This window comes from Trichomycterus rosablanca, chromosome 19, assembly GCF_030014385.1.
Source record: "Trichomycterus rosablanca isolate fTriRos1 chromosome 19, fTriRos1.hap1, whole genome shotgun sequence".
Taxonomy (NCBI): domain Eukaryota; kingdom Metazoa; phylum Chordata; class Actinopteri; order Siluriformes; family Trichomycteridae; genus Trichomycterus; species Trichomycterus rosablanca.
The window spans coordinates 22758445-22785347 of NC_086006.1; the positions used below are offsets into that span (position 1 = coordinate 22758445).

At 38.5% G+C, this 26903-nt stretch overlaps 2 protein-coding genes across 2 annotated transcripts; one reads left to right on the top strand and one right to left on the bottom strand.

Moving 5' to 3' along the window:
* Window positions 1-639: 639 nt before the first annotated feature.
* On the top strand, window positions 640-4122 carry LOC134333356 (tubulin alpha chain-like). Its single transcript, XM_063015309.1, has 4 exons — window positions 640-749; window positions 2503-2725; window positions 2808-2956; window positions 3040-4122. Exons 1-4 carry the CDS (start codon window positions 747-749, stop codon window positions 4012-4014), a joined length of 1350 nt encoding a protein of 449 aa, XP_062871379.1. The 5' UTR covers window positions 640-746; the 3' UTR covers window positions 4015-4122.
* Window positions 4123-5371: 1249 nt separating this feature from the next.
* Window positions 5372-25589, bottom strand: jph2 (junctophilin 2). Its single transcript, XM_063015308.1, has 6 exons — window positions 24818-25589; window positions 20991-21798; window positions 10449-10567; window positions 8519-9600; window positions 7426-7525; window positions 5372-7253 (listed from the first exon to the last, which is right to left on the bottom strand). Exons 1-5 carry the CDS (start codon window positions 25194-25196, stop codon window positions 7445-7447), a joined length of 2469 nt encoding a protein of 822 aa, XP_062871378.1. The 5' UTR covers window positions 25197-25589; the 3' UTR covers window positions 5372-7253; window positions 7426-7444.
* Window positions 25590-26903: the final 1314 nt, after the last annotated feature.

Sequence of the window (26903 nt, forward strand, 5' to 3'; positions counted from 1 at the left end):
CTATCTATCTATCTATCTATCTATCTATCTATCTATCTATCTATCATCCATCCATCCATTCATCCATCCATCTGTCTAATCTCTATCTATCTATCTATCTATCTATCTATCTATCTATCTATCTATCTATCTATCTATCTATCTATCTATCTATCTATCTATCTATCTATCTATCTATCTATCATCTATCTATCTATCTATCTATCTATCTATCATCCATCCATCCATCCATCCATCTGTCTAATCTCTATCTATCTATCTATCTATCTATCTATCTATCTATCTATCTATCTATCTATCTATCTATCTATCTATCTATCTATCTATCTATCTATCTATCTATCTATCTATCTATCTATCATACATCCATCCATCTATCTAATCTCTATGTATCTAATCTCTCTCTCTCTCTCTCTCTCTCTCAAACGGGCCTTTGTTCTGTATTGTGTTGTTCTGTGTTGTAGTCAGTTCCACATTTATAAAGGACATTTGAGGTTGTTTTTTAAAATTGAACATGCACCAATGAGGAGCTGAGTATCGCTGCTGCACCAATCAGATAACGACAGGAAGCCGGACTGTCCCCGCCTTCGTGACTCTCGAGCCTGACGGTATAAAAACCCGCCCGTCATTTTATGCTCCATTTTCTATTCTCACTACAGACTCATTACAGTCGAGCTGTGAGAATTCTTCTCATTATCACTCTTTATCAACCTTTTTGGGTCCACATTTAAAACAGCAGCTTCAAAATGGTGAGTATGATACTTTTAATTTAAGTTGGAACAGTCATCACTGGTTTACTGTTATATAATTTGAATGTCATTTGTTAGTAAAAATACTTGGAAATAATTAATATAATAAAAAATAATACACTGGAAGTCTGCAGTGGTTATTTTAGCTGACTGTATAGTGAATTTGTAACGGTTATTCACACAGATTAGTCTGAAATCTCAATAGAGTTTTAATTAAAATTTAAACAATTTTTAAAGAAAAAATTCAAATAAGCTATCTTTAGTTTTTAGTTTAAATAAAATCGAATATTAAACTAGCAAGATTACACGATTTATTAATGATTTATTTGAAAGTTTACGAATATGTAGTAGTTTCTTAGTGAATCAGTGGTCTTATGGCCATGAGGTTCAGTCAAGTTCATTATCACACAGAAACTAAGTACAAATTTGACATGTTCGTAGTTTTATCACTTTGAATCGTTAGCTAAAATTGAATTCATATACTTAAATCTATATCTTGACTAAGTTGAGATTTTTACGACGAACGTTTTTTACCGGTTGATTTAAGGAAATGCGTCAGAAATGTCGGAGTCATTCATGAAGGAATCGATTCTTTTGGGTGTGTTCTTGGAGCCGATTCTCGAGTTCTATTATCCCCGAGGCTTTTGCATTAAATCATGTTTTAATGCAAAAGCAATTCCTATACACAGAATGTATCATGATGTTTATATGATGTCTGTATATCTACATCGATATAGATATAACTATATAACTATATAACTATATATATATATATATATATATATATATATATATACATATATATATATATATATATATATATATATATATATATATATATATATATATATATATATATATATAAAACGTTCTAAGATGTAACATTATATTAATTTTGACAGAGTAGACTTCAGGGAGAAAAAAAAAAAAAAAAACGTTTATGAACCGATTCCGAAACATGTGTGACTCATTGAAAATCGCCCATCACTAGTCTGGTTCACGTGGTTTAGCGCATTCCTGAGCGCTTATATCCGGGAACTATTTCATGACCAAACTCAGATCCTCTCAAGCTGAATTACTCTGTATTCATAAACTTTTACACTTTAATTATCTATCTATCTAATCTATCTAATCTATCTAATCTATCTAATCTATCTATCTATCTATCTATCTATCTATCTATCTATCTATATCTATCTATCTATCTATCTATCAAAATCATCTCTAATGTTTACAGTTCATTGCAATTGTGATAGTGTAGGTTTGGTTTTAACATTGGTCAGCAAATGACTTAATGCCAGACATGTTTTATAAATATCTGCATTGGCAACAAATGAAAATGTCCCCAGCAATATCACATATTTTTCTGATTAACAAGACGACTGGATGTAATAATTGTATTAGTGCTAAAATATTGGTAGGGACAAGTGTGATTTCTCTAGGATTGGGAGGTCATGTTTTTACTGTCCACATGCAAATCTTTACCTGGCATGTCATGTTATAACTGTTTTTAGTTGTTACTAACAGTTAGATTGAGAGTTTTGTGATGTGACAAACACAAATATAGTTATATGAATAAAATTTCTGTATTTTATTCAGTCTGTAGTTTTTTTTTTTAGATGTTTTACTTTTTTGTTGTAAGTACTTAACATGCTAAGGGAAATATGACAAAACATGTTAAGATATAAATGAAATGCAAAAAAAACCAACCACAGTTCAATTCATAAATAATAACATTTATCTTTCCCCACAGCGTGAGTGCATCTCTGTCCACGTGGGTCAGGCTGGAGTCCAGATCGGCAACGCCTGCTGGGAGCTCTACTGTCTTGAACATGGTATCCAGCCAAATGGACAGATGCCCAGTGATAAGACCATCGGAGGTGGAGACGATTCCTTCAACACCTTCTTCAGTGAGACTGGGGCTGGAAAGCACGTCCCCAGAGCTGTGTTTGTGGATCTGGAGCCCACGGTCATAGGTAGGTTTTGGACTGTAGGTGATCATTTTGCCTGTGAATGAAGTTGGTGGTCTGAAGTCATCTCATTTATGGTTGGTTTCAGATGAGGTCCGTTCTGGAACTTACCGGCAGCTTTTCCACCCTGAGCAGCTGATCACAGGAAAGGAGGATGCTGCCAACAACTATGCTCGTGGTCACTACACTATTGGCAAGGAGTTGATTGACCTGGTGCTGGACAGAATCCGCAAACTGGTGAGCAACTATTTGGTAGGAAATGTAATTAAATTATATGAATTCTTTATCTTCGTAAGCTTAAATACATTATTTTCTTTTAGGCTGACCAGTGCACAGGTCTCCAGGGTTTCCTGGTCTTCCACAGCTTCGGTGGTGGTACTGGTTCTGGTTTCACCTCCCTGCTAATGGAACGTCTGTCTGTCGACTATGGCAAAAAGTCCAAGCTGGAGTTCTCCATCTATCCAGCTCCCCAGGTGTCCACAGCTGTGGTGGAACCCTACAACGCCATCCTGACCACCCACACCACCCTAGAGCACTCAGACTGTGCTTTCATGGTGGATAATGAAGCCATTTATGACATCTGTCGTAGAAACCTTGATATTGAGCGCCCTTCTTACACCAACTTAAATAGGCTGATTAGTCAGATTGTTTCCTCCATTACTGCCTCCCTGCGTTTTGATGGTGCCCTTAATGTGGATCTGACAGAGTTTCAGACCAACTTGGTGCCCTACCCTCGTATCCATTTCCCACTGGCCACCTACGCTCCAGTGATCTCTGCAGAGAAAGCTTACCATGAGCAGCTCTCTGTTTCTGAAATCACTAACGCCTGCTTTGAGCCGGCTAATCAGATGGTGAAATGTGATCCACGTCACGGCAAGTACATGGCCTGCTGCCTGTTGTACCGTGGTGATGTGGTGCCCAAAGATGTAAATGCTGCTATTGCCACCATCAAGACCAAGCGCTCCATCCAGTTTGTGGACTGGTGTCCAACTGGTTTCAAGGTGGGCATCAACTACCAGCCTCCCACTGTGGTTCCAGGTGGAGACCTGGCCAAGGTGCAGAGGGCTGTGTGCATGCTGAGCAACACCACAGCCATTGCTGAGGCCTGGGCTCGTCTTGATCACAAGTTTGATCTGATGTACGCCAAGCGTGCCTTTGTGCATTGGTATGTTGGTGAGGGCATGGAGGAGGGTGAGTTCTCAGAGGCCAGAGAGGACATGGCTGCTCTGGAGAAGGATTATGAGGAGGTTGGAGCTGACACTGTGGAGGGGGAAGAGGAGGGAGAGGAGTATTAGATGATTGGCCTTTGTTTCTCTTCTTGTCTCATTGTTTGTCCCTTTTATGTGTTTCTTTTCTTATTTCTGAGCTCCTTTCAGCAATAAAATAACGCTGGAAAATTTTAACTGGTTTCTTTTGTGTATTCAATGTCCTGTTACCTGGAGTCGTTTGCAGAAGTTTTTGCACAATGACATGTTCTTTTACATGTGGTTCATTTGTGATTCTTCTATTCAATAGATCAAAGTTTAAATACTTATAGTAACTATAAAGAAATCAAGTGGCCCTTTGATTTTATTTGTACTTATGTGGTAAACTTCAATAGCACTTCTATCGGTCCTTTAAACTCAATGCTTTAAACTCAATACTTGCTGACTGGCCTTTTGTGTTCATAGTAAACTTTCAGCAACCACTGAAGTATAATGACTTTGATGACAATGTCAGGTTCATATTGATCCTTTGATCGTGTTGACCATTGAGGGTAGGCAGTATAAAGTTTCAACTTTGAAGCTCTGAATGTGTGCTTACTCATACTACTTAGCAAAAAAGCCTAAAAATTTACTTGACCTACCTAATTGTCACATTAAGGACATTTTTTAACCAACCTGAAAGTCATTTAATGCTTTAAACTCAAAGCCAAACAAGCCTATAATTACCAGTGCTTCAAGTGTTTGTGGGTTTACTCCCTGAATGAACACCTTCAGGCTTACGTTTGGAGCAAACGGTTGCTTTACTTGCAAATTTTGATACTCGGTTTCTATTTATTCTTTGGAATTAAAGTTTGTTTAAAGAAAAAAAACTATTATGCTACAACTTTTGATCAGGTTTGTTTAAAACTATATTAGTCCATGTAAACATTACAAACTTTCATTTAAGACCTCTTCTGTCATGCTGCAGACAATCTATTCATTATTATTGACCATGTTCATCTCTTTTTATGGCCATTTACCATTTTATGGAATTTACCACTTTTACTACAATGGATGTCCACCTTCATAATGTACCATGTCACAAAGCACAAGCTATCTAGTTTCATAAACCTGACAATTATTTTAGTGTACTTCAATGGCCAAGCCACCAGATATAAACCCAGATTATTTAGCATCTGAGGTGATGTAGCATGAATTTACTAGCTGACAGATTGGCAGCAATGATGATTCAATCATGTGAACACCCTGTGGAAGAAAAAATAAGGTGCCTCTGAGGTTCCTATCCAGTATTAATAAAGTGGCCAGTGAGTGTAGATGTGTAGTTTAAAATGGTTCAAATTGTTTAGTATAAATCATTTACTTTGGTAACAGTTTAATGTCAATAGTGTTAATATGCTTTAAGGTTTTATTATCTTTTAAGGACTCAAAGATGAAGCATGTTAAAGTCTCAGTTGAAAAATAGATTTATTTGCATTTATTTGGGCTGATCAGCAAAATACAATTACATTTAGTGAATTGTGTGCCATGACCGTTCTTTTCTTATGCAAACACAATTATCCGCTACATGGGTGTGGAAAATTTAAAACAATTAATTAATGTGCTACTTACAATTGAATACGTTTAGTAGTTTAAAATCTGTGTCTATATCAAAACATACCTAAGAATAAATACTAATATCCTTGAGTTAAAATTTTTTTGGTGACACTCCTAAAAATAATGCTTCCACATATCACCCCAGTGCAGTTATAAGTCTTATCAGTTTAATTTAGTTTCATAGCCTACATGTAACGCACTGAGTAATGTTCTTGGGTACTGGGACTCACAGCAAAGTTTCATAAAAATAAAATGTGGGCACATTAAGACATGAAGTTCCATTACATGAATTATTCAGGTAACATTTATAATTCAAGGGGGGACAAAAACAATCAAAGAATATGTTTGGGTAACATTTCATGTGTTTTATCTTTAAAAATTCACATGCTGTAGGTGTGAAGCCAGTTAAGAATGGTACATAAATGGATACGTACATACATGCTAAACTGTCTGACTGTGTTCTCCAGATCAAGCACACCTTAAAAAAAGAATCTAAACAGAACTGAACAATAGAGTGAATGATGAGACTAAGACAACATTATCTTAGACAAAAAATCTAGCTTGTTTACACATCTTGTTCTACTCTGGTTACAGAAATGCACACTATCCTACTATCTCCATCAATGTCTTTTTTGCTCACAAACATAAACATGGCAGCCTCCCTAGATAAATGGCTAGCATTTTATGATACTACAATTGTGGGGAAAGGTAATTTGCTGCTGAAGTTTACACTGTAACCACTATAGCCTAAAGATCCCCCTTGCACATTTAATACATTCATATGCTGCTTCTGTAGTTATTGCAAGGTGTGTATGTTTACAGGCATAAACTCCACAATCTCATTAAACCTAAATTTATATTACAGTGCTTTTTAGGATACATTTTTAAAAGGTTTGAAATGAAAATATTATTGACACAAAGTAAATCAGAAACAGAACAGTGTTACTGTGATGAGCAAAAAAAACTTTACTACACTTTCTTAGGAAAAGACAAAAACATTAGAAAATCTTCAATACATCCACCCACCTTCTAAATTCTTGAAATTTTTCTTGTTGCTGTACCATCTATCCTTAATGGTAGCAGTTTAAAGCAGAATCCATTATATTCACTCATAAAATTTGAGTAAGGTTTATATGTATAGCAGTATAGGTTGTAATGACTGCTTAGTGCAAAGGTCGTATTCACTGCATGAACTGCATAGGACCTTCTGCATAATGTATATGAACTGCATAGGATCTTCTTATGTGTGCATTATTACACACTGATGAATGGTGTCTGCACTTTTGTAAGGCATTAACAAGCACAAAACACAAGGTTTGTATATTTGCAGACTTCATGACTTCATGTGGTCTTAGTGTTACAATGGTCAAAAACAGATGTCAGTCATTCTTATAACATTGTGATCAATTCCTTCTTCATACATGGATAATTGATAAGAAATGTCAGGTCATTAAAATGACAGTAATGCTGACTTGCATAAAATATGTTTGCCCTTTTAAGAAGTAAATGGCACTGGTAATTTGGTAAGAATATTTATTCAAAGCAGCATAGATCTGATAAACTCTTCCTCTCATTGAGTGAAGCTCTCTACCAACCATACACAAACACTTTCAGTATTCATCCTCCTTTAATGTGGCTTCAGAGGGCTTTACTAGAACTGTATTACATCAGCTTCAGAAGAAGCATGTAACATCCATCAAAGCTTCTCTCATTGTCTTCAATATAGATGGTCTCAACTGGAAGAAATAATCTGCTTTAAATAAAAAGACAATTATGGCATTCATATTTAAGAAATTAAATTATTTAATTATCTTAAGACCTGAAGCTGATTTGACATGCATCTTCTACATGTGTGTGGGCATTTTAGTGTAATGTACAGTGTTTAAAGAAAGTCTTGGGACTGTTTACCTCAGACGTCTTTTTTTCATCAGGAAAGGACGTGAACAAACACAATTGCCAAACCAATATTTAGCAGAATGACCATGCAGATCATAATTGTGTTTGGCCCCTGTAAAAAAGCACAGAAAACATTACAGAAATACATAACGTAATTAATTAAACCAAAAAATAGTTTTAAAAACTAGCACAAGCTAAAAGACACTGTGCTATACCATTTATACCATATTACAGACCATTTATTTTGGTGCTACATGATCATCTACATCACAGAATTTTCTATTAGAAAAGTTAGAACAGTGTCCTCTTCACTAATCAACATCTACATAGATGCTAATACTATCAACAGTAACAAAGTTGCGCTTTGATTCGGGTTCGAATCTCCGTTGGCCAGGCATCTGCACAGATATAATTGGCTATGTCTGTTTGGAGAATTGGCCAAAGCCCTGCGATGGATTGTTGCCATGTCTAGGGTATTCCTGCCTTGTGCCCAATGTTTCCCACTGGAATCAGATCCGCATCAACCCTGATCAGGATAAAACGGTGCATGCTTTACGGTGGTGCAGCAGTTAATTGCTAGCTCTTATTATTAAGAAATCTCTCTAAATGACACAAGCCAATTTTGGGCATCTGCGATGGCAGAGATTTTCAAGTTTTGTGAAAACTCTCCTTTTTATTGGTACTAGGCATAATGACCCACATTTTTTATTTCCTAACTGCTGACACTGAGGGCCCTATTATATAAAACATTTTAGACATTTTATCACTAACTAATTCATAAATTCATTCGTTTTCATAAAGCTTTGTATCCTATCAGCGCTGGGCAGTGTATTTAAAGCCTATTATGCAGTAAACAAAATTCATTTTGGACATGAAGCCAGGCCATAACAGTGACACTTTTTTGAAAGACGGAAAACCATCAACAGAGAACCCACCCATACAAGGAAAAAACATGGCAAATAGCACCAGATCTGAGGGTTAAACCTTGATCTTTAAGCTGTGTGGCACCATCACTAATACATATTACAACACTGTGTCACTGACAGTCTGATTTGACTTTATGCTGAACAGAGAATATTAGTATATTGTGAGTGGCTGGTTTTACCTCTTCTGTTACTGTAGACTCTACAACCTCACCAGGGGCTTCCACTACAGCCCTCTGCATCAGCTCCGCTTTGGGAGCTGGCTTAGCCATTGCTTTGGTGACAGCTTTGGGCTCTACTTTAGGCACTGGCTTGGGTTCAGGCTTAGCCACAGCTTTAGGAGCTGGGCTAGGGTCTCGTTTTGTGGTTGGACTAGATTCTTGTCTTGAAGCTGGTCTCGTTTCTCGTCTTGGAGCTGGACTAGGATCTCGTCTTGGAGCCGGACTTGGGTCACGCCTCGAAGTCAGACTAGGATCTCGTCTCGGAGCCGGACTAGGGTCTCGTCTTGAAGCCGGACTAGGGTCTCGAGCTGGGCTTGCTTCTCGTCTTGGAGCTTGGTTAGGCTCTTTTCTCTCCTCGTTGACCTCCAGTTTGTTCTTAGTTATTAAAGCTGGTTGATCTTGTACAGGCTCCTTGGCCTCAGGTCGCTTCTCAGTGGCTTTAGATTCTGAAGTCACTGCCTGGGAGGAAACTTCGAAGACTAAGGGATAAGGTTCATCTTCATCAGTAGAGGAAATAAGGCTGGTCCTTACAGGAGCTGAAACAGGTTCTGCTGATTTGGGCTCCAGGTCCATTTTCTGCAGAGGCTTGATCTCTAGATCTGTGCCCTGCTCAGCTTTGGTGCTTTGGCGGCTGGGGGATCGGGATATACCCTTAGTGCTGGGGACTGCTAACTCTTCCTTGACTGGTTCTGGAGCCGGAGCTGGAGCAGCAGGTGATGATGGGGTTGAGGGGCGGCTACTTGGCCTGCTCCCTGGGTGGCTTCCCCCTGTGCTGCTGCCACCGCCGCCTTGACTGATTTTATCCCCATTCCAACTACCAGGACTGAGGAAGTTTGAATCCCGGGCAGCAGATGATGTGGGACCAGGTGATGGCGTGCGAGCCGGGGTAATAGGTTTCAGTTTCTCCATCTCATGCAGAAAGGTGCTCTCTGAAGGTGTAGACATGGTCTCCTCAGCCAGCATTGGCTCGTGCAAGTCTGTGTATGCATTTTCATTACTGTCAGCAATTTCCTGCAGCGCTCGCTTCTTTAGGTACTCTGGGCCTGTAAAGGAAGTTATAATACAATGTAAATTTAACACTGTGTTATTATTATTATAGTTTGGCCATATAGTATATATACACGAGGGATCTTCAAAAAGTTTCCTGGAAACGGTGAGGGCGGGAGGAGTAGTAATTGGTTTTGTCTGAGAGAGAGCTTACAATTCGAATTTAGTGCCACCTGATTTCCACCTTTTTGGACGCTGAAAGAGGCTTTAAGGGGAAGAAGATTTTCATGTGATGAAAGCAGTGGTGCATCAGTGGCTACGAACGCAACCAAAAATTTTTTTTGATGATGGCATTAAAAAGTTGGTATGACACTGGGAAAAATACATGGGAAGGTGACTGTAGATAAGTGATGTCATTTGTTTTTTAAATTCTTTATGAATAGAGTTAAAATAAAGTGCGGAAACTTTTTAAGAACCCTCGTATATAGTGTATAAAGCTACACTTACCAGGATAAACCGGTGGTTAAACAGACAATGAATGAATAAATGAAGGTTTGAAAGAATTAAAAGTGTAGATTGGGACGTGGCTTGTGAAAGAACAATAAAGGAAGGAACTTAATGTGTTATAAAGCTACTTCGTAGCAGAATTCTGCAGAACTGAATGTGGGACATGCAATGTCATAAGTGTACCAACAGATGGCAACAATATTCCACCATGCTAGCGGTCGGGTTTGATCTGACCGAATAACATGATTAGGGTCCTTGCAAAACGCGAACCTGACCAGGATAAACAGTAAATGAATGTTTGTCATGTCAGAAATGTAAAAAGAAAACACTAGTATTGACAGGTTTTATGTGAATAACCCAGGAAAACGTCAACATAAAGGCGGCTGTTAGCAAATACCTGGTTGATAGAATGAAGGAGAAAGTTCTCTGGCCACCACACGTGCGATGCTGGACTCGTTGTTAGAAGCTTGGGCTGCTTGTTCTGCTGCTTCTCCTTTAGTCTTGGCATGGGCAGTTCTGCAGAAAAAATTTTATTTGTTTATTTAAAAAGCACACACATGGTTGAATATATATTGTCTACACAGTATTTTTTTTTTTTACTATAAAACATATTTACGTAAAGTAATAAAACTGAATACTACAAAGGTATACACATCTTCAGTTTTATAGAAAAAACACATAATCTACCTGTGTCCATTAAAATTCATAATGGAACCCCTATGGTCATTAAAATGAGGACAACTAAATCAGGTTTTTTTTTAAATCTGTGGGGTGTGTACCTGTCCAGGGGTTACCCAGTTCAGTCTGAAAAAAACTTAAAAACAGGGCTAACAGTGAAAATAAATCAGTGATGAAAACAATAACTGCTGGTATAGGACGTGTGTGTGTCTTTAAGAGAGGTGTATAGTGGGAGATGCTTTGTTCACAGTAGCGCTATAAGTGATTCAGGAGTCGATTCGTACGAAGTGAAGCGTAAGTTTCTCTCCTCAGTAATTTCTTCATTTTACTGTTATTATTAAATGCTGCTGTTTCAAATAAACACCAGCTACTGGGACGTTTTGTGTGACTCGCTTTCCTTACTGGTCGGAGGCTTAATTAAACTGGCTCTACTACAGAGCTGTAACTAAGTCAGACTCGTTCAGTCTGTGGAGCTAAAAATTAGTTTATCTTAGTTTTCTGTCAGTCAGAGCAGAGTATCCTTAACTAGCAAAGTAAATATTTTAATCAACAAAATTGCATCGTATGTATGATGTGCACAGCGTTAATTATATTAATTAATGAGGTATTAGAGTCTTACATCAAATATCAAATCTTTATTTTAAAAATAGTTTCCCAAAGCTCATATTTACATAATTTGTTTGAAACATTCAAGCAGGCTGGCTAACTTAATGCTAATAAACTAGCTCACATTTGTCTAAAATTAATAAACTAATCATATTTAAGGTAGTCAGTTTCACCACAATTTCTTTGCTTATAAGTTTATTGTTTATTTTGCTTTCTCTCACCTATTTCTCCTATTGCAGTCATTTTTAATTCTGCAGAAATGTGAGTATATTTTCAAAAACAACAAATGTGTTGCAGTTTTTTATGTTAAACAATGTGCAGCATATATTTATACCTCCACAACTTTTAATCATCTGTCTCACTGGCTTTACTTTAGAAAGGTAATGCAGTAATGCAAATAAATTGGCCATCATATAAGCTACACCAACTATATAAACTACATACAAGTATGAGCACATCCTTCCAAATGATTGAGTTCAGGTGTTTCCACCATACCCACTTCTAGCAGTTAGATACAATCACTTATATATAAAAATAACAACTTTATATATAACATAATTACATCATCTTCATCAAACCAGGCAAACCTTGGCAAACCAGGACACTGTTCCACACTCATTGTGTCATATTTTGTACAATAATGCAGTCAGAAAAAAGTTACAGAAATCGTTGCAATTACAAATGTGTTATACGTTACTTGCATAAGTTTGTAAAAATGTGATAATAGTCACATAAAAATGTTTAAACATTATTTTAAAATAAGTCTTTGATTTAGAGATCTTTATTGTTCATCCGATGTTATTTGTGCTGTTGGAGTAGCAATGCAGTTCTGTCATTCCAAGACAGTCCCTTTTGTCTTTTTTTGGAAGACAGGACACCAGTTGTCTGTCCTGTTTATAAAAGCACAGTACTATAGCATTAAAAAAAACCCTCCACATACTGCACTCAGGTAGTAATAGAACTAAAACCATCCCAAACAAGAATACAAAACTAACTGCCCCAGTATGTCCACTCTGTATGAAAGTTAAATACAAAGGTAATGGGTTTTATAATGGTCGAGTAATATTAGCAGGTTATTAGTAAAGTACTCTGCAGGCAACAGGCTGGAGCCGACCAAAATTAACACCCAGCTCCTGACAATGAGATACAACCGAATCTGCATCAAGTCCCCTCTGTTTTACCAACCCTGGTTTATTGGTACCAAATGGCTCACATAATATAGCACAAAATGTTTGAAAAAATTTGGACTTTTTATTTTTTTTTGCATTTCACCATTTTCTACTACAGAGCAATTTGTTATGGATAGAACTTCACCTGACAAGGTTAGAAAAAGCACACTTATAATTTCTTTTAAGTAATTTGTTAATCCTTCCTTTGTTCCTTTCAAACCTCTCTTGTTTACCAGAACAGTTGCAGCAGAGTTTGAATTGGCTAGGATTTTTGTACATAAAGTTAGAGCACTGCAGATTGTGATTACAGTTAGAATACTTGATGTGTTGTAACATTATCCTAGGCTTAAAATAGCTGCGTCCACTTCAAGACTGTTTAGATGCTGCTTCCCAACGGTGCCATTTGAAGGGCCAAGAACTGCCTGCAGTGAATCTTAGATCTCCACCTGTCCTCACGCATCTAGCATAGCTCCAACCTCCCTACAGGGTTACTGAGCTTGGAGGTGATTGATACTGAGATGCGGCTGGCACTGACCGTAGGGAAACACTTGGTCACTTGGCTCATTTGTTGTAAAAGACCTAAAACAAGGTTTTATCTGAAAGAGAAAAAAGCCTGAGAGCAGTAACAAAAGATTTATACTGTATGTATAAACAGGGATGGGCAAACTATGTTGACAAACATTTTTAGAGTATATAGAATACAAATTAAGAAAGTCAGATGAAACCTTGAAACAGTGAAGACTATAATAATGAAGAAACAATGACAAAGTCAGCAAAGACTTAAAACCATCAAGTCTTTAATTTCTTTAGGCTTTTTGTAAATGTCCCAGGGAATCAGTGCCACTGTGTCACACACTGCAGCCAGAAATCTTTCTTTTATGGCCAATTATTCTCACATAATGAGCCACTTAAGTTAAATGCAGTAAAAATAAATAAACTGTGAAAACGCCAAAAGTAAATAATGGTGCAGTGCATCACTGCTGTCTCTTCAATTAAGACCATGATTATAAGTTAAGTGGTATGTTATTATTCATGAGAAACAATGCAAAAGGTACACCCGTACTTTTAAACACCTCTGAGGGAACTGAGGCAAATGTTAAGCCTATTTCTGAAACATTACTTTAGAAGATTGTTTATTATAGTTGAGATGCTGTTGTGCTGGTGTTATCTATGAAAGTGGATGGGTGTTAAACATGGGTGGGTTTACAAAAGTACTGTTCACAGCCAACACATTCTTCAGATGTGGTATTGTTGGCACACACAGCTGTGAAACAGTATATGCAATCAGAATAATGCAATCAGATCAGACACATTTGGTGATAATAACAAATTCATTTAAATAATAATAACTAATCATTTAACCATCAAAGTGTGTTCAAGTGTCTCTATGACTGTATTACCATGTGGACAAGCAGTGGGTGGAGAGACCCTTGACAGATGGCACTTCCTGCAAAGTGCTCCAATAGAATTGCACTTTTAGAGTGTCAGCATGGAGCTGAGCTAATGGCAAACAGTATGACTAACCAGGAAATTACAATCTAAACCTCCAACCAAACACAACCTCAACTGGCTGGTCAATTTTATTTTGTGCAACAATAAAAATAAGTTGTGCAAAAGCATTTATGACAATGTTTTTAACAATGTTTTGTATTTCTATTTGCAATGTAATTAGGATGATATATGGTTAGTAATGAGAGGTAGAGAGAAGTATTTTTCCACCACCTAGCAGCTTCTTTGCTTTGCAAGTAAGATACTATTTTTAGTGTTTATACTGCAGGTGGACACATTAAATGGTGCATCATAATATGTTTACAGCATACACATTCACAAATCTAATCCTCACTCTTTCAATTCTACAATTCAAATTTTAGTTTCACTTGTACAAGACATATTGTACTCTTTTATGTCTTATTTGAGACTCATCCTTATTTTACCAGTGTAGTCTGTGAGTAGACAGTATGTCCTTGTCCAACCCAATTTACAGTCCCAATGGGACACAGTTGGTTTATGGATGTTGGCCAAGATATCAGTGCAATCCAAATGATTTTTAAATAAATAAGGAAACACTGTAGATAGAGTTGGCATCAGGTAATGTTAGTGCCACACAGACACTTGGTATTGGGGACTTGGTATTGTAAATGTAGTTTCAAAAGCTACATGTAATTCATCAGAATTTCTTTCTTTCTTTTTTTTTTACAGACACAAAAAGAAATGTATCATATAATGTTTTTAAAATACACACATGCTATTAAAAACATTGGCAATAATATGAATCTTCCCCACTTTATGGTGAAGGGTGTCTATAACATTTTGAAGTGTCTGTGGGAATCAAAAAGGGAATTTGTGAGGTCAGGTTTTGATGTTGAATGAGATGATCTGACATGCAACTGATATTTAAATTCATCACAAATGTGTCCACTGGGGTTGAGGCTAGGGCTTTGTGCAGGACACTTGAGTTTCCCTATACCAAGCTTGTCGGATCACATCTTTAAGGACCTGTGCTGGAACAAGAAAGGGCCTTCCCAAAAATGTTGCTGAATTCTTGAGAATTAACCTTTACAATTACGGCACTTCGGAGATGCTTTTATCCAAATTGTTATCTACTGCTCAAGGGCCCAACAGTGCAGTTTGGCAGTGGTGGTGCATGAACCACCAGTGACTTTCTGATTACTAGTCCAGTACCTTAACCATTAAGCTACCACATGCAGTAAATTTGTGGTGTCATTGTTTCTCAGTAAATAAAGACTGGAAACTGTAGGACACGAACTAATTGTAATGCTCAAATTCACAAAGTCAAGATTTTTTTACCAAAAATGTCCAGTTTGTTTATCTGGGTAAACAAATCGATCATAAGATTATTTGACTCTGGCTGTTCCTCTCAGACATACACAATAACACATGGCAGTTAATGTCAATGCCAAATCAGTGAAATAAGAGAAAGGTAGTTACTTTAAATAAGGCTTGGGGGAATTTAAAACATATTTAGAACATGCTTCATACCAGTTATTAATGTTAAGATGAGCTGGACTGGCACAGAGCGAGAAAGAGAGACAGTGGGTCAGAGAGAGAACTTGGACTCCACATAAAGGCTAGGTGTTGTACATGTATATACTGTTAGTGATGCCATTCATTTACAGGCTGGATAATATTTATAACTACCGAAAGACCTGACACCAGTGCTGACGCAAGGCTTCACATAGCTCCCCATGTGTGTGCCTTTAAACAGCAGCAGCAGAGCAGACAGCTCCTCACTAAGAACTCTGTAAACCCCACAGTTCAAGATGTAATTTATGGCACAGAGCATGCGGGCAAACTTTGTTTGTCCACAACCCCTGAGCCGAGGCTACTGCAGATGGTTCACAATTGGCATTTCAGTTCCTGCAAAGTAGGGCAGTGTTAACCTAGTGGTTACGGTACTTGACTAATAAACAAAGGGTCACTGGTTTAAGCCCCATCACTGCCAGGTTCTCACTGTTGTGCCCTTTAGCAAGGCCCTTAACCCTCCATTGCTTAGACCAGGGGTGTCAAACTCATCTTCACCGAGGGCCACATCAGCATTATGGTGGCCCTCGAAGGGCCGATTGTAACGTATCCTGCTGTGATTGCAGTCACATTGCTGTTTTTCTTGGAGGCTGAATTCTGCATTTATATTGTTCTACTTTACCACAGACACAGCCTCATAACACAAGAGACGCACCGGTTTTTCTTCCTGAAGCACAAACTTGTTTTCACTTTCATTAAATTTCCTCCTTATGCTTAATTTTCTTACTTATCTTCTTGTACATTTTAGGATCATGTGTAAATATGTGTAACATCATCTACTGGCGGGATGTGTCACTTTGCAGGTCACAAAATCAGCCTGCATTTTGAAAGATGCAGTTTATTTAGGATTTTACAGTGTATTTTTAAGACAATCATTCTGCCCTCACTAATAGTTTATCCCCCTTTCTCAGCTAGACAGACAGACAGACAGACAGCTCTCTTCAGAATACAGTCGGTTTATTTGCTTCCCAGCTGTGTGATACACTGTGTGCATCAAAATGAAGTAAAAATACAAACAATAAAAACAATAAAGAACCTAATACAGTAAAAAGCACACAGCTGTAGTCAAGTGTTACATCTGGTACAATATGAGATTTAACCAAACGTAAAATAACGAGTAAAAATTTTGTGTAAAGTTACTAATTGCTATAGTAACGTAACAACAGTATTTAATTACGGTAAATTTGTAACTAAAACGCTGTGATATACTCTTACTATATATACTCTTTACTAACAACTGAGAATATAAACGCCACTACTTACAGACAATGCTTGGGTATTATATTGCAATATAATTATTTGTATTTATTTATTATTGTTTACATTACTGACTACGCTACCCCGCGTTCTTTTGCCGTAAAAGTCACATGGCTTCTTAGCGAAGGTTAAAGTTAGTTGCCATGACTACGATGTCACGTTGTCTCTTAAAGGCGCAGGAGCGCATTAAATTATAAGTGCATCTCTGTAACGACTCGAACCATCACAACAATCATACAGTCGTTTAAGCTCTCGCGGGCCGGATCAAATGACGCGGCGGGTCGGATCTGGCCCGCGGGCCTTGAGTTTGACACCTGTGGCTTAGACGGTATGCTGTAACAGTACTGTAAGTCGCTCTGGATAAAAGCATTCGCTAAAAACACAATACTCCCAATTTAAGACAGTACTATTTAAATAGCATTGTAACAGAAAGAAATGTAAACATGGGAAACATTGGAGCCCAGTTATCTAAAACTCTGACTATGATCAACTGATTATGTTCGGTTGATCTGGAGTGTAAAACAGCATTTGTCTGGGACATGGTGTAACCCATCATTTATCTATAGTCAATTATCATCAGCGACAACAATAAAAAATAATTGCTTATAAAAATCTCTAGCTACTAATCACTTACTTAAGAGCATGGTAAAGAGCTAAGAATGACGGAGCTAGACTTATTGTCAGTGTCTGGTAGCTGTTAGCTATCAGCTGTTGCATTCTTCTGTAACTGTGTTATAGCAGCGGTGTGTGTCCATATTTAGTCAGGCCTTCTTTTCTGACAACAGGACCACGTCATTTACACCCAGTGCCAGGGCCCCCGGAGAGCCTTGGTTGTCAGAGCACACCAGGCCCTTCTTAAAATACACCGCGCCGGGACAGACCGGGGGACCTCAGCTAGCTTGGTTTCTTGTCTTTTACATAATCGATTTGGTTTGCTGTAAACATTGTCAAAATCACAGTGTTAACAATGCTAAAACATTAAATGTCAAAGAAAGTGGGATGCTCAGGTGGCGCAACAGTAAAGCACGCTAGACTACCAGTGCTGGCAGTTAGAATCTCAGCTCTCTAACAGCCATTAGTTACGACCCTCTTTAGTCAGGAGTGGTGGTCTGCAGCAGTAGTGGCAGAAAAACAGATTGGGATGTTGGATATCACTAGATTGGAAGGACAGTCGGGGGAAAAGGCATTCTCATTTTTCTCACTCAGTCTTTCAGATGGGGGATTAAGACAAACAAGCCATTGCTTGTGCATTGTTGTTTAAGAGAAAAAAAGCATTACAGGTATGCAGAATGTTCTTTTAATCAGAAAATAATGAACACATGATTGATCCTGTTCTTGGATCATGAAATTATTGGGTATGAATTTTGATCTGCCTGTGTCAAATCAAGGACCACATCTGAAACACTTAAAAAAGTCTGTATAATATAAATCACTGTCTGGCCAACACTACACCCCTCCTAATGATTCATTTCTGGCAATTCAGCCACACCCAATACTAACAGGGGAACAAAATTAATATTATAAAATGATGATGCTACCAACATTGACGCAATAATTTGTTCTGTTCCTGTTCCAGTATGATAATGGTGTAATTTGACCTGTTTGGTGTAAATGAACTCCTCTGGGATTCACTTCTTGGGGATGAACTGAAATGCCAATTGCAACCAGGCCTCAACATCAATGTCTAAGCTCAGAAATGCTCTTCTGACTGAACAGGCCCAAATTACTACAGATACACTATGAAATCTTGTGAAAGGCCTTCTTAGAAGAATAAATGCTGTTATAGCCACAGAATGGGGACAGAGTAAATCTTAATGCTATTGGTTTTGGAAAGGCATGGACACGCTCATGGTCAGGTGTCTACATACTTTTTGACCATTTGGTGTACAAATCTACTTGTAAATCTTAGATCAGTTTAGAGAAAGCCCAACGTTTCAGGCCTGTAAAGCATTTCACAACACTGACACTGATTAAAATGCAAGATATGAACAAGACAACACCTTATTGAATCCAACCACTTAAAAGAAACCCACCGTGATTAACATGATCACATTATCATCCGAAATTCCAGAGTAATTACACCATAATGTGATTCAGTGGTAAAATTTAGCTGCCTAGCATGAGGATGATTTGCACTTCTGAAATAGTCTCTTTTTATCTGGTCTATTTTTTGTTCAGCAAGAAGTTCCAGGTAAATCTGAGACCACCTTAGTGTGAATCTGCCCTATCACGAATGTCTTTCCACTGTCCAACATAAACACGCTGCTGGAGGTTCTTCACAGAGCTGCACTGAGCCGTGAAAGAGAGAGAAGGAAAGACAGAGAGAAAAACGAGAGAGAGACTAAAGCCACCAGCATTTATACGTCTTGTCTTTCAGGTAAAATATTTAGTTGCCTGTGCCTCTGACAGGCTCTGCAGCTCATCACTGGGACACATACTGTTATAAACAGCAGCCTCGTTTCAGGTACTGAGGCTTTGATAAAATCTCCCCTCCTTGTAAGGAGATGCACCAACAAAAGCAAAACAGCTCAATGCTGTGTGATGTGCATCTAGCAAAGTTAACTGCAGTTCGTTCAGGATATGGCTTCAAATATTTACAAGAATTTTACCAATAATCACAACATTGACAGGACTTGCAATTTTGTCCCAATAGATAGTATTGGGACACCTTTTCTAATTATGTAATTCATGTGTTTCAGCCACAACAACTGCTAACAGGTGCAATAAATAAGTTATATACAGGAAATTCTGGGACACCATGTCTATGGAATGGCCAGATGGGCTTAATGTATTTTAAATACCCAGAAGGTAATGCACCTGGACAGGGAACACATTACCCATTACTGTTTTAAGCATTACTAGTTCTAGAACATCTGCAGGCCAATGTGAGTGTTAGCAAACCTGTTGTTTATATTTTAACTTTGGCAGTATGTTCATGTTTGTCGAATTTAGTTTTAAAATAAGACAACGAGAAACCAAGACCAGTTTAGTGAAAGGTGAGAGACTAGAAGACCTTGACTGAGCCCGCTGTTCTCACTGTAAAGAAGCTTTGTTCTAAAAACCAAATTGTACTAAATAAGAGACGGTTTGCCCTCATTATCACATGATATGTTGTAAAGAGATGCAACCCTAGAAATGTAGGGATAGACGCAATTACAGAATAAAAAAGGCACATACACAGTGGAAGATATCATAATTATATAAAGTAGTGACCTTTTGGTAAAGGCTATTATTGTGACAACAGCTCTAAAGACCACAATATGCTCAGTGCGTCCTGAGAACAGCTTGTAAGAAACGTCAGAAAGCCCAGAGAATTTTCTGTTCATCAGAACAATAGGAGGTTCCCAAGTGTTCATGAAACAAGAGGTGAATAATATTCATGCAGTAAAAATGGTTAGCAAACCTTTGATAAGACTGTATTGTAAATACTTAATATTAGTTAACAGCCTCAACATACCAAAGCGACATTCGTATAGTTCTACCACGCAACCTTTGAACCACAAGCCTCACTCGCCTTGATTCTTCACCCAACTTCCGCTGTCCATTGAAACATCTGAGTCTCTTACTATCTTCAAAAGATGATTAAAGACCAAAGTCTTCACTAATTGAGAACTAAACACACTTAGTAATCTTCTATACTATGTGTCCAAATAATTCAATCTATACCCTTGTTCTAAAAAGATTTCAGCATATTTGTATTCTTGGACTTGTCTGTTTGAACTACAGTAGTGAAATGTTTACTGTGGAAGCACTTTTGTAAGTCACTCTTGATAAGAGTGTCTGCTAAATGCTGAACAAGTAAATGTAGCTGGAGTCACTAAATTTGTCCAATATTTTTCCTTTCATAAACACACCCTCCTTTGAATCAATATTTGAATTTATTTATCAGGGTGTAAATAACAGATGTGTGGTCTTCTACAACTTTTGAACTTTTGGCAAGGTTCAATCCATCAGAAAACATCACAGACTTACTCACACTTTGGGGGCAATTTAAAGAAAATACACCTACTATCAGCCTAAGCCAATTTACCTACTGGTATATATATTTGGATATCTGTCAGCAGACAGATCAAACCCAGAACGCTGGGACTTTGTGGCCCCTACTGAGCCAATGTAACACATTTCTGACATATCAGACTAAGCTGCTATAAATCTCAATAATTTCACAAAATATGTTGTTTACTGACCGAGAATTGGCGATTTCTGCTTTTTGTTTGGCAATGGCAGCAGCCCTCTGCGCCCCCTCGACACTTCTTTCCACCTTCTGCTTGACCTTGGCGCCCTTTAGTTGAATCACCTTCTTCTTTACAGCCTTCACCAGCACATTGTGCACATACTTTCCCTCCTCTTTGCCTCCCTCAGCAAAAGTGGTGCAGCCATAGCCGTGGCGCTGGTTGTCCAGCCACTCTCCCTCATACTTGAGGCCACTGGAGCGTTCACTGATGCCGTAACCGGAGCGCTTATCGTTCTTCCATTCTCCCATGTAGACCTCGGTAGTGGTAGCATCAATGTCAGCCTCTACAGGTGGGAACTCATGGCCCTCCCCCTCAGCCTCACTATCACCGAAGCTGATGGTGGAGTTGGCGTCGCTGGCTGCCGAGCTGAGGGCCGAGTCACTGCGCAGAAAGCTGATCTTGCTCTTCTGGCTGGATAAAGATGTACGTGATTCTGACTTGGTCAGCTTTCCCAGCAGCGAGCTACGTTGGAACAGGCCCTTCTTTTTTGGTCTGGCCAGTTCAGGATCACCATGAAGGGAAAGGGCAAAGCCGCCACGTGAGGGCCCCATGGGCATCACTGTTTCCTGGCCTGAGGCATTAGTTGTGGTGATCATGGGAACATCCTGCTGCAGCAGGGTGCCGTTGCTGTGCTCACTGCGCAGGGAGGTGAGCGAGTTACGTAACGGAGAACGTACCACAGCTGCCATGCCGTATGGAACACTTTGACGCACACCATAGCCATGTCGCATTCCTCCTGTGAACTGGCCTTGGAAGGTGCCTGCAGAGTAAACAGAGTAAACAGGTAAAACTCATGCACTAGCTATAGTAAATTACAACAACTTTCTAGTTAATTGGATTAACCATACAGTAATGGAAAAAAATACACCCTCCTTAATGTTTATAAATAACAATTGTGTGGTCCTCATAAACTTCTATAAGCAAACAAATAACCTCAGTTGACAACAAAAAATACAACAGATTTCAATATGTCATTTTATTTAAGTAAACCAAAATGTACAAAAAGGGGGGTGGGAGGAGGGGGCGTAAGCACACATAATAATGCCTCTACATGCCAAACAACCTTTAGCTACAAAAACTTAAAATAACCACTTTGGACAAACTTTGGCTTACTCATCTTTACAACATTGCTTTAGTTCATTAATGTTTACCTTAATGGGTTTGAGGTCTAGACCATTCGTTTTTGTTTTTGTATGACCCAGTTTTGCCAGATGACCTCACATTTGTTTCAACAATATTCTGATATAAAGCAGAGTTCATCATTATCTTAGTGGCCGCACATTTTTATGATCATGTGACTGCAAACCAAGCCAAATCCTCACCCTCCACCACCATGCTTGAATGCTGATGTTTGTGATGATACATTTTGAATTTCACCAAAAATTGTGCTGTGCATGAAAACCAAATATACCCAAATTGGTCCCATCAGTCTGAAGAATACTGTTCCAGAATGTAAGTAGTTTGTTTAGATAAAACTCGTAATTCAATTTTCTTTTTGGAGGAAAAGGGCTTTTTTCTTACCCACCTTTCCATAAACTCCTTAAAAGCGCTAATTGTGCTGTCATGAACACTTGCAGGGTTTTACTTTATATCTCAGAGTATTAACCAGTCAGACCTAGGACTGAATTTGCTTGGATGCCCACTTCTGGACTAATGGACAACTGTATGCAGGTTGAAGAGGGAAGGTGCCAGAAAGAATGATGCTAGCTCTGATGGATGAGCTATACCTGTTAAGAATGAGGAGAATTATAAATTGGCTGCCCACAGCACTGTGTGTATTAACAAATAAAGAAGTGGTATCATAATTGTTAACTACACACACAGACCTACTGCATGGTCCTGCAAGAATACTAATAGGCACTTGGAGGATTTGATCAAGAGAGAGAGGAGCTAGCATATGAGCAGTTATCACCAACAAGAAATTTGACGTTCTGGAAACTTCAAATATTTCCAGCTGTGACTCATGTCAGGTAGGTTAACCAGCAGTCATGTTAGCTATGTGGTAACCGGGTACCTGCTATCTGGCCGGCTAATTAATAATAGGCTGCATTCCAAATTACATAGTGTGCTGCATAGTGTGCCAAAAAACTAACCACATTATTTTTATCTATCCCGGATCAAATCAGAAAATACAATGACAAGTACAGTAGGGATAAGTAAGGCAGATTTCGTGTTGATACTCGCACAGATGTTACAGCTATGGTGAATGGAAACTAGGTGGAAACACTCTAAAGTGTTTGGACCTTTAAAAAGTATTCATAATGTTCAACATGTACTGTACTTCCAGTGGGAAAGATTTCTAATTTGTATATTAAATAATAGACAAGAAATGAACGCTGATGTTTAATATTCACCACAGGTTTTCTAACAGAAGACTTAACAGCTTTAATGTGAAACTCTTTCCACCCTCTTTCTTTGGCAAACACTGCATAGTAGTGGGCATTTACTCAGCGACCATCTGTGGTGACGCCAGGGTTCTGCCTTTTTAATCTATAAAGCAACTGGACTTCTGTTGGAATCACTAGTACTCCTTGTTGTTCAATTGAAGTGGACTTTTTACGATGACCGCTTCACTTTAAAATCCATGTATAGCCTGAACTCCAGTGTTAAATGAAACAGAGTTAATGTTTAAGAGTGATTCCCTACGGCCAGACGCATGTGTTTGAATGTCAATGAGAAAAAAAGGTTTTAGAAGAAATGCCACAGAAAAGCCAGATTCTTTATTAAATTATGTTTTTTCATAAAACCACGTTTGGCTGATGCAACATGGAAACATATTAAGGTTTAATGAGGATTAGTAAGTAGGCTCTTAACAGTTCTTTACTGCACATTAGTCTTCAGAGAACCAAAACCAAACGGTTCTTTAGACTCAGATCTAAAAAAAGATCTTTATAAAATCTTTATAAAAATCTAACATAAAGCCTAATAAAAAAAACTGTAAAAATAATTTACACATGCTTAAACATATTAAGCCACATCTTTATAAATGGCCTCTATTATTTTACTAGTAGGCTACATCTGCTACATATTTCAGCCTTAGTAAATACAGTTGCACTGTTAGCTGTTAGCATTGCTGCTAACTAATGCCAGTTGCCACTTTAAGTAGATAGAATCAGCCTGTGTTCACAATAAATAAAATTGAGCAATATTTCTTATACAGGTAAGCTTGTTTAAGTTGAATTTTCATAAATATAATGCTACACTATTTGGAATCACACAATAACTACTTTATAAATAAACATGTATAAGTTATGTAAGTTAGCTTTAGTAAGTAACCATGGCGAAGACTGTATTTTGGAAGGCGGTATCTCCAATTCACCTCACTTGCATGTTTTTGGACTGTGGGAGGAAACCGGAGCACCCGGAGGAAACCCATGCAGACACGGGGAGAACATGCAAACTCCACACAGAAATGACCCGGACCGCCCCACCTAGGGATCGAACCCAGGACCTTCTTGCTGTGAGGTGACAGTGCTACCCACTGACATGTTAACTTTTTTTGCAAATTGATTATAATTCCAAGGCAACAGCTCAGTACAGGTCATTATTTACTTACCCATTTACTCACTCATTCATTCCTAATTACAGTTAAGGGAAGCCAACCCACCTACCTGGATGAAACCCGCACGGACCAGGAGAGAACATGCCAAACTCCTCACAAATAAGTTGGTGAAACATCAGTTTTGTTGTATTGGATATATTTTGCTATTCTGCCTCCCATTCCTAGTAGAAATACACCTTAATAAATTAGTCAAAAAGTATTAGCTCGAGGAACTCACCTCCATCCGCGTAGGTCTCGGTACCGTATCCGTCCTGTAAACCGTTATTCCACGTCCCTTCGTATTTGGCGCCGTTACCGAGGCTCATGCGTACACCGTACCTGCCCTTAAAACCGTGTGTCCACTCGCCCTTGTACACCCAGTGGCCTTTGGTCTCTACGCCCAGGCCGTGGCGCTTGCCTTGAGCCCAGTAGCCCTCGTAGGTGTTCCCGCTGGGCCATGTGTACACCCCCACCACCTCAAACCCGTAATTCCAGGAGCCAGAGAATTCGCCTTGACCTTTCGGACCGGTGCAGATTCCGTGACCGTGCGCTTTACCGCCCTCCCAGCCACCGCAGTACGCGCCGCCGTCATCGAACTCGAACCGACCTCCACTCATCCTCGTAAAGTTTAAAAAAGAAAATACAGAAGAAACTATTTGTCAGAATAGAACCTCCTCCAAATCTTCGTCAGATTGTTAAAAGTCGTAATTCCACCAAAGGAAAATCCTCTTGGAGTTCAGTCATCATTGGTGCGTCTGGTGGCGAGCGCGCATCATCTGTTGACAGCTGTTAAATCTTCAGATACTTTTAGCTTAATAATTCCCTCAAAGTTACAAAACAATTTAAAATTTCAAATATTTTCTTCAGCTTAAATGAGATAATTTAACGAGGGAGAGGGAGTTTTTCTCTTGATTAGCCTACATGCTTTTTGAATATAAGCACGGTAGAGTCGCATTGGTGAGCCGGTGGTCTTGCATGGCTCTCCCCTCTCCCCGGCTCCAAAATCTTCTCTCCCCCCTGCACCCACCGAGCACTACAAATGTTCCAGCACTCCCAACAAGGCTAACCAGACACCCATTCTGTATCCAAAAATACCGCCCAATCCTGACCCCGCTTCAGGGTCCTGCTCTATACCATGCCAGGTTATTGCAGTTAAGGGGGGTAGGCGAGCGTGTGGCCATATCAGGTTCAGTTCCACCCGTGCCAAGCTGACTTGCTCTTCCAAAAGTTATTATTTAAAAAAAAACAATTTTTTTTTTAGATCTAATACATACAGGGAGATCTAAACATTTATTGTATAAATTAATCTTAGGGGTGAATGGGTCTACTTTTTTGCAGGAATGGTTTTGTAACTACTGGATTATTTATTTGACCCACTATGTGGTGCAGGGTATGTGATAAAATATATGTACTGTATAAATAATAGTAGAAACGTGTATGTATGGTGTATGGTTGTGGGTTCTGAAGTTCCGTTACTGTGGAGAGATTTGGAAAGAGAAGAACATCCTCTGGTGGCTGAGATAAGGCTTTACAATAGTTACTAACCTTGTAATTAATAAATATGTTTACTGGTATATTTAAATCAAATAATAATACTATTTGATAACCTTTATTTTTCGATGTATTTTTTACTATTGGAATTTTGTTGCTTTTTACTTAAAAATGAGAAACTGCTGTTTGGATGTTTTTGAAATAAAAATTACCTTCTTGTTGTGTCAGGTTTTTTCATTTTTATACAACCCCAAATCAGAAAAAGTTGGGACAGCTTGGAAAATGCAACTTTCTAACATTTACTTTGACTTTTATTTACATTTACATTTTCAACATTTAGCAGACGCCTTTATCCAAAGCGACTTACATTACAGTTACAGTATACAGTCTGAGCGATTGAGGGTTAAGCGCCTTGCTCAAGGGCTTATTTCATTGCAAACAGTTTGAACCCAAGATATTGCATGTTTTGTTTGCTCAACTTAATTAAATTTGTTAATATGCCTCCATTCCTGCATTTCAGGCCTGCAACACATTCCAAAAAAGTTGGAACAGTAAAGCATTTACCACTTTGTAATGTTGTCATTCCTTTTCACCACTCTTTAAAAGACTTTTTTGGAATGTGTTGCAGGCCTGAAATGCAGAAATGGAGGCATATTAACGAGTGAAATTAAGTTGAGCAAACAAAACATGCAATATCTTGGGTTCAAGGGCGGCATGGTGGCTAAGTGGGTACAACTGTCGCCTTACAGCAAGAAGGTCCGGGTCCTTTCTGTGTGGAGTTTGCATGTTCTCCCCGTGTCCGTGTGGGTTTCCTCCGGGAGCTCCGGTTTCCT

Excerpts from the sequence above, each read along its gene's own strand:
- LOC134333356 (XM_063015309.1), top strand. Across the intron at positions 2,726-2,807 it reads TCTGGAGCCCACGGTCATAG|ATGAGGTCCGTTCTGGAACT; the intron begins GTAGGTTTTGGA and ends GGTTGGTTTCAG. Across the intron at positions 2,957-3,039 it reads TGGACAGAATCCGCAAACTG|GCTGACCAGTGCACAGGTCT; the intron begins GTGAGCAACTAT and ends ATTTTCTTTTAG.
- jph2 (XM_063015308.1), bottom strand. The coding sequence starts at position 25,196 with ATGAGTGGAGGTCGGTTCGAGTTCGATGACGGCGGCGCGTACTGCGGT. Across the intron at positions 21,799-24,817 it reads CGAGACCTACGCGGATGGAG|GCACCTTCCAAGGCCAGTTC; the intron begins GTGAGTTCCTCG and ends TTTACTCTGCAG. Across the intron at positions 10,568-20,990 it reads GCAGAAATCGCCAATTCTCG|AACTGCCCATGCCAAGACTA; the intron begins GTCAGTAAACAA and ends TTTTTTCTGCAG.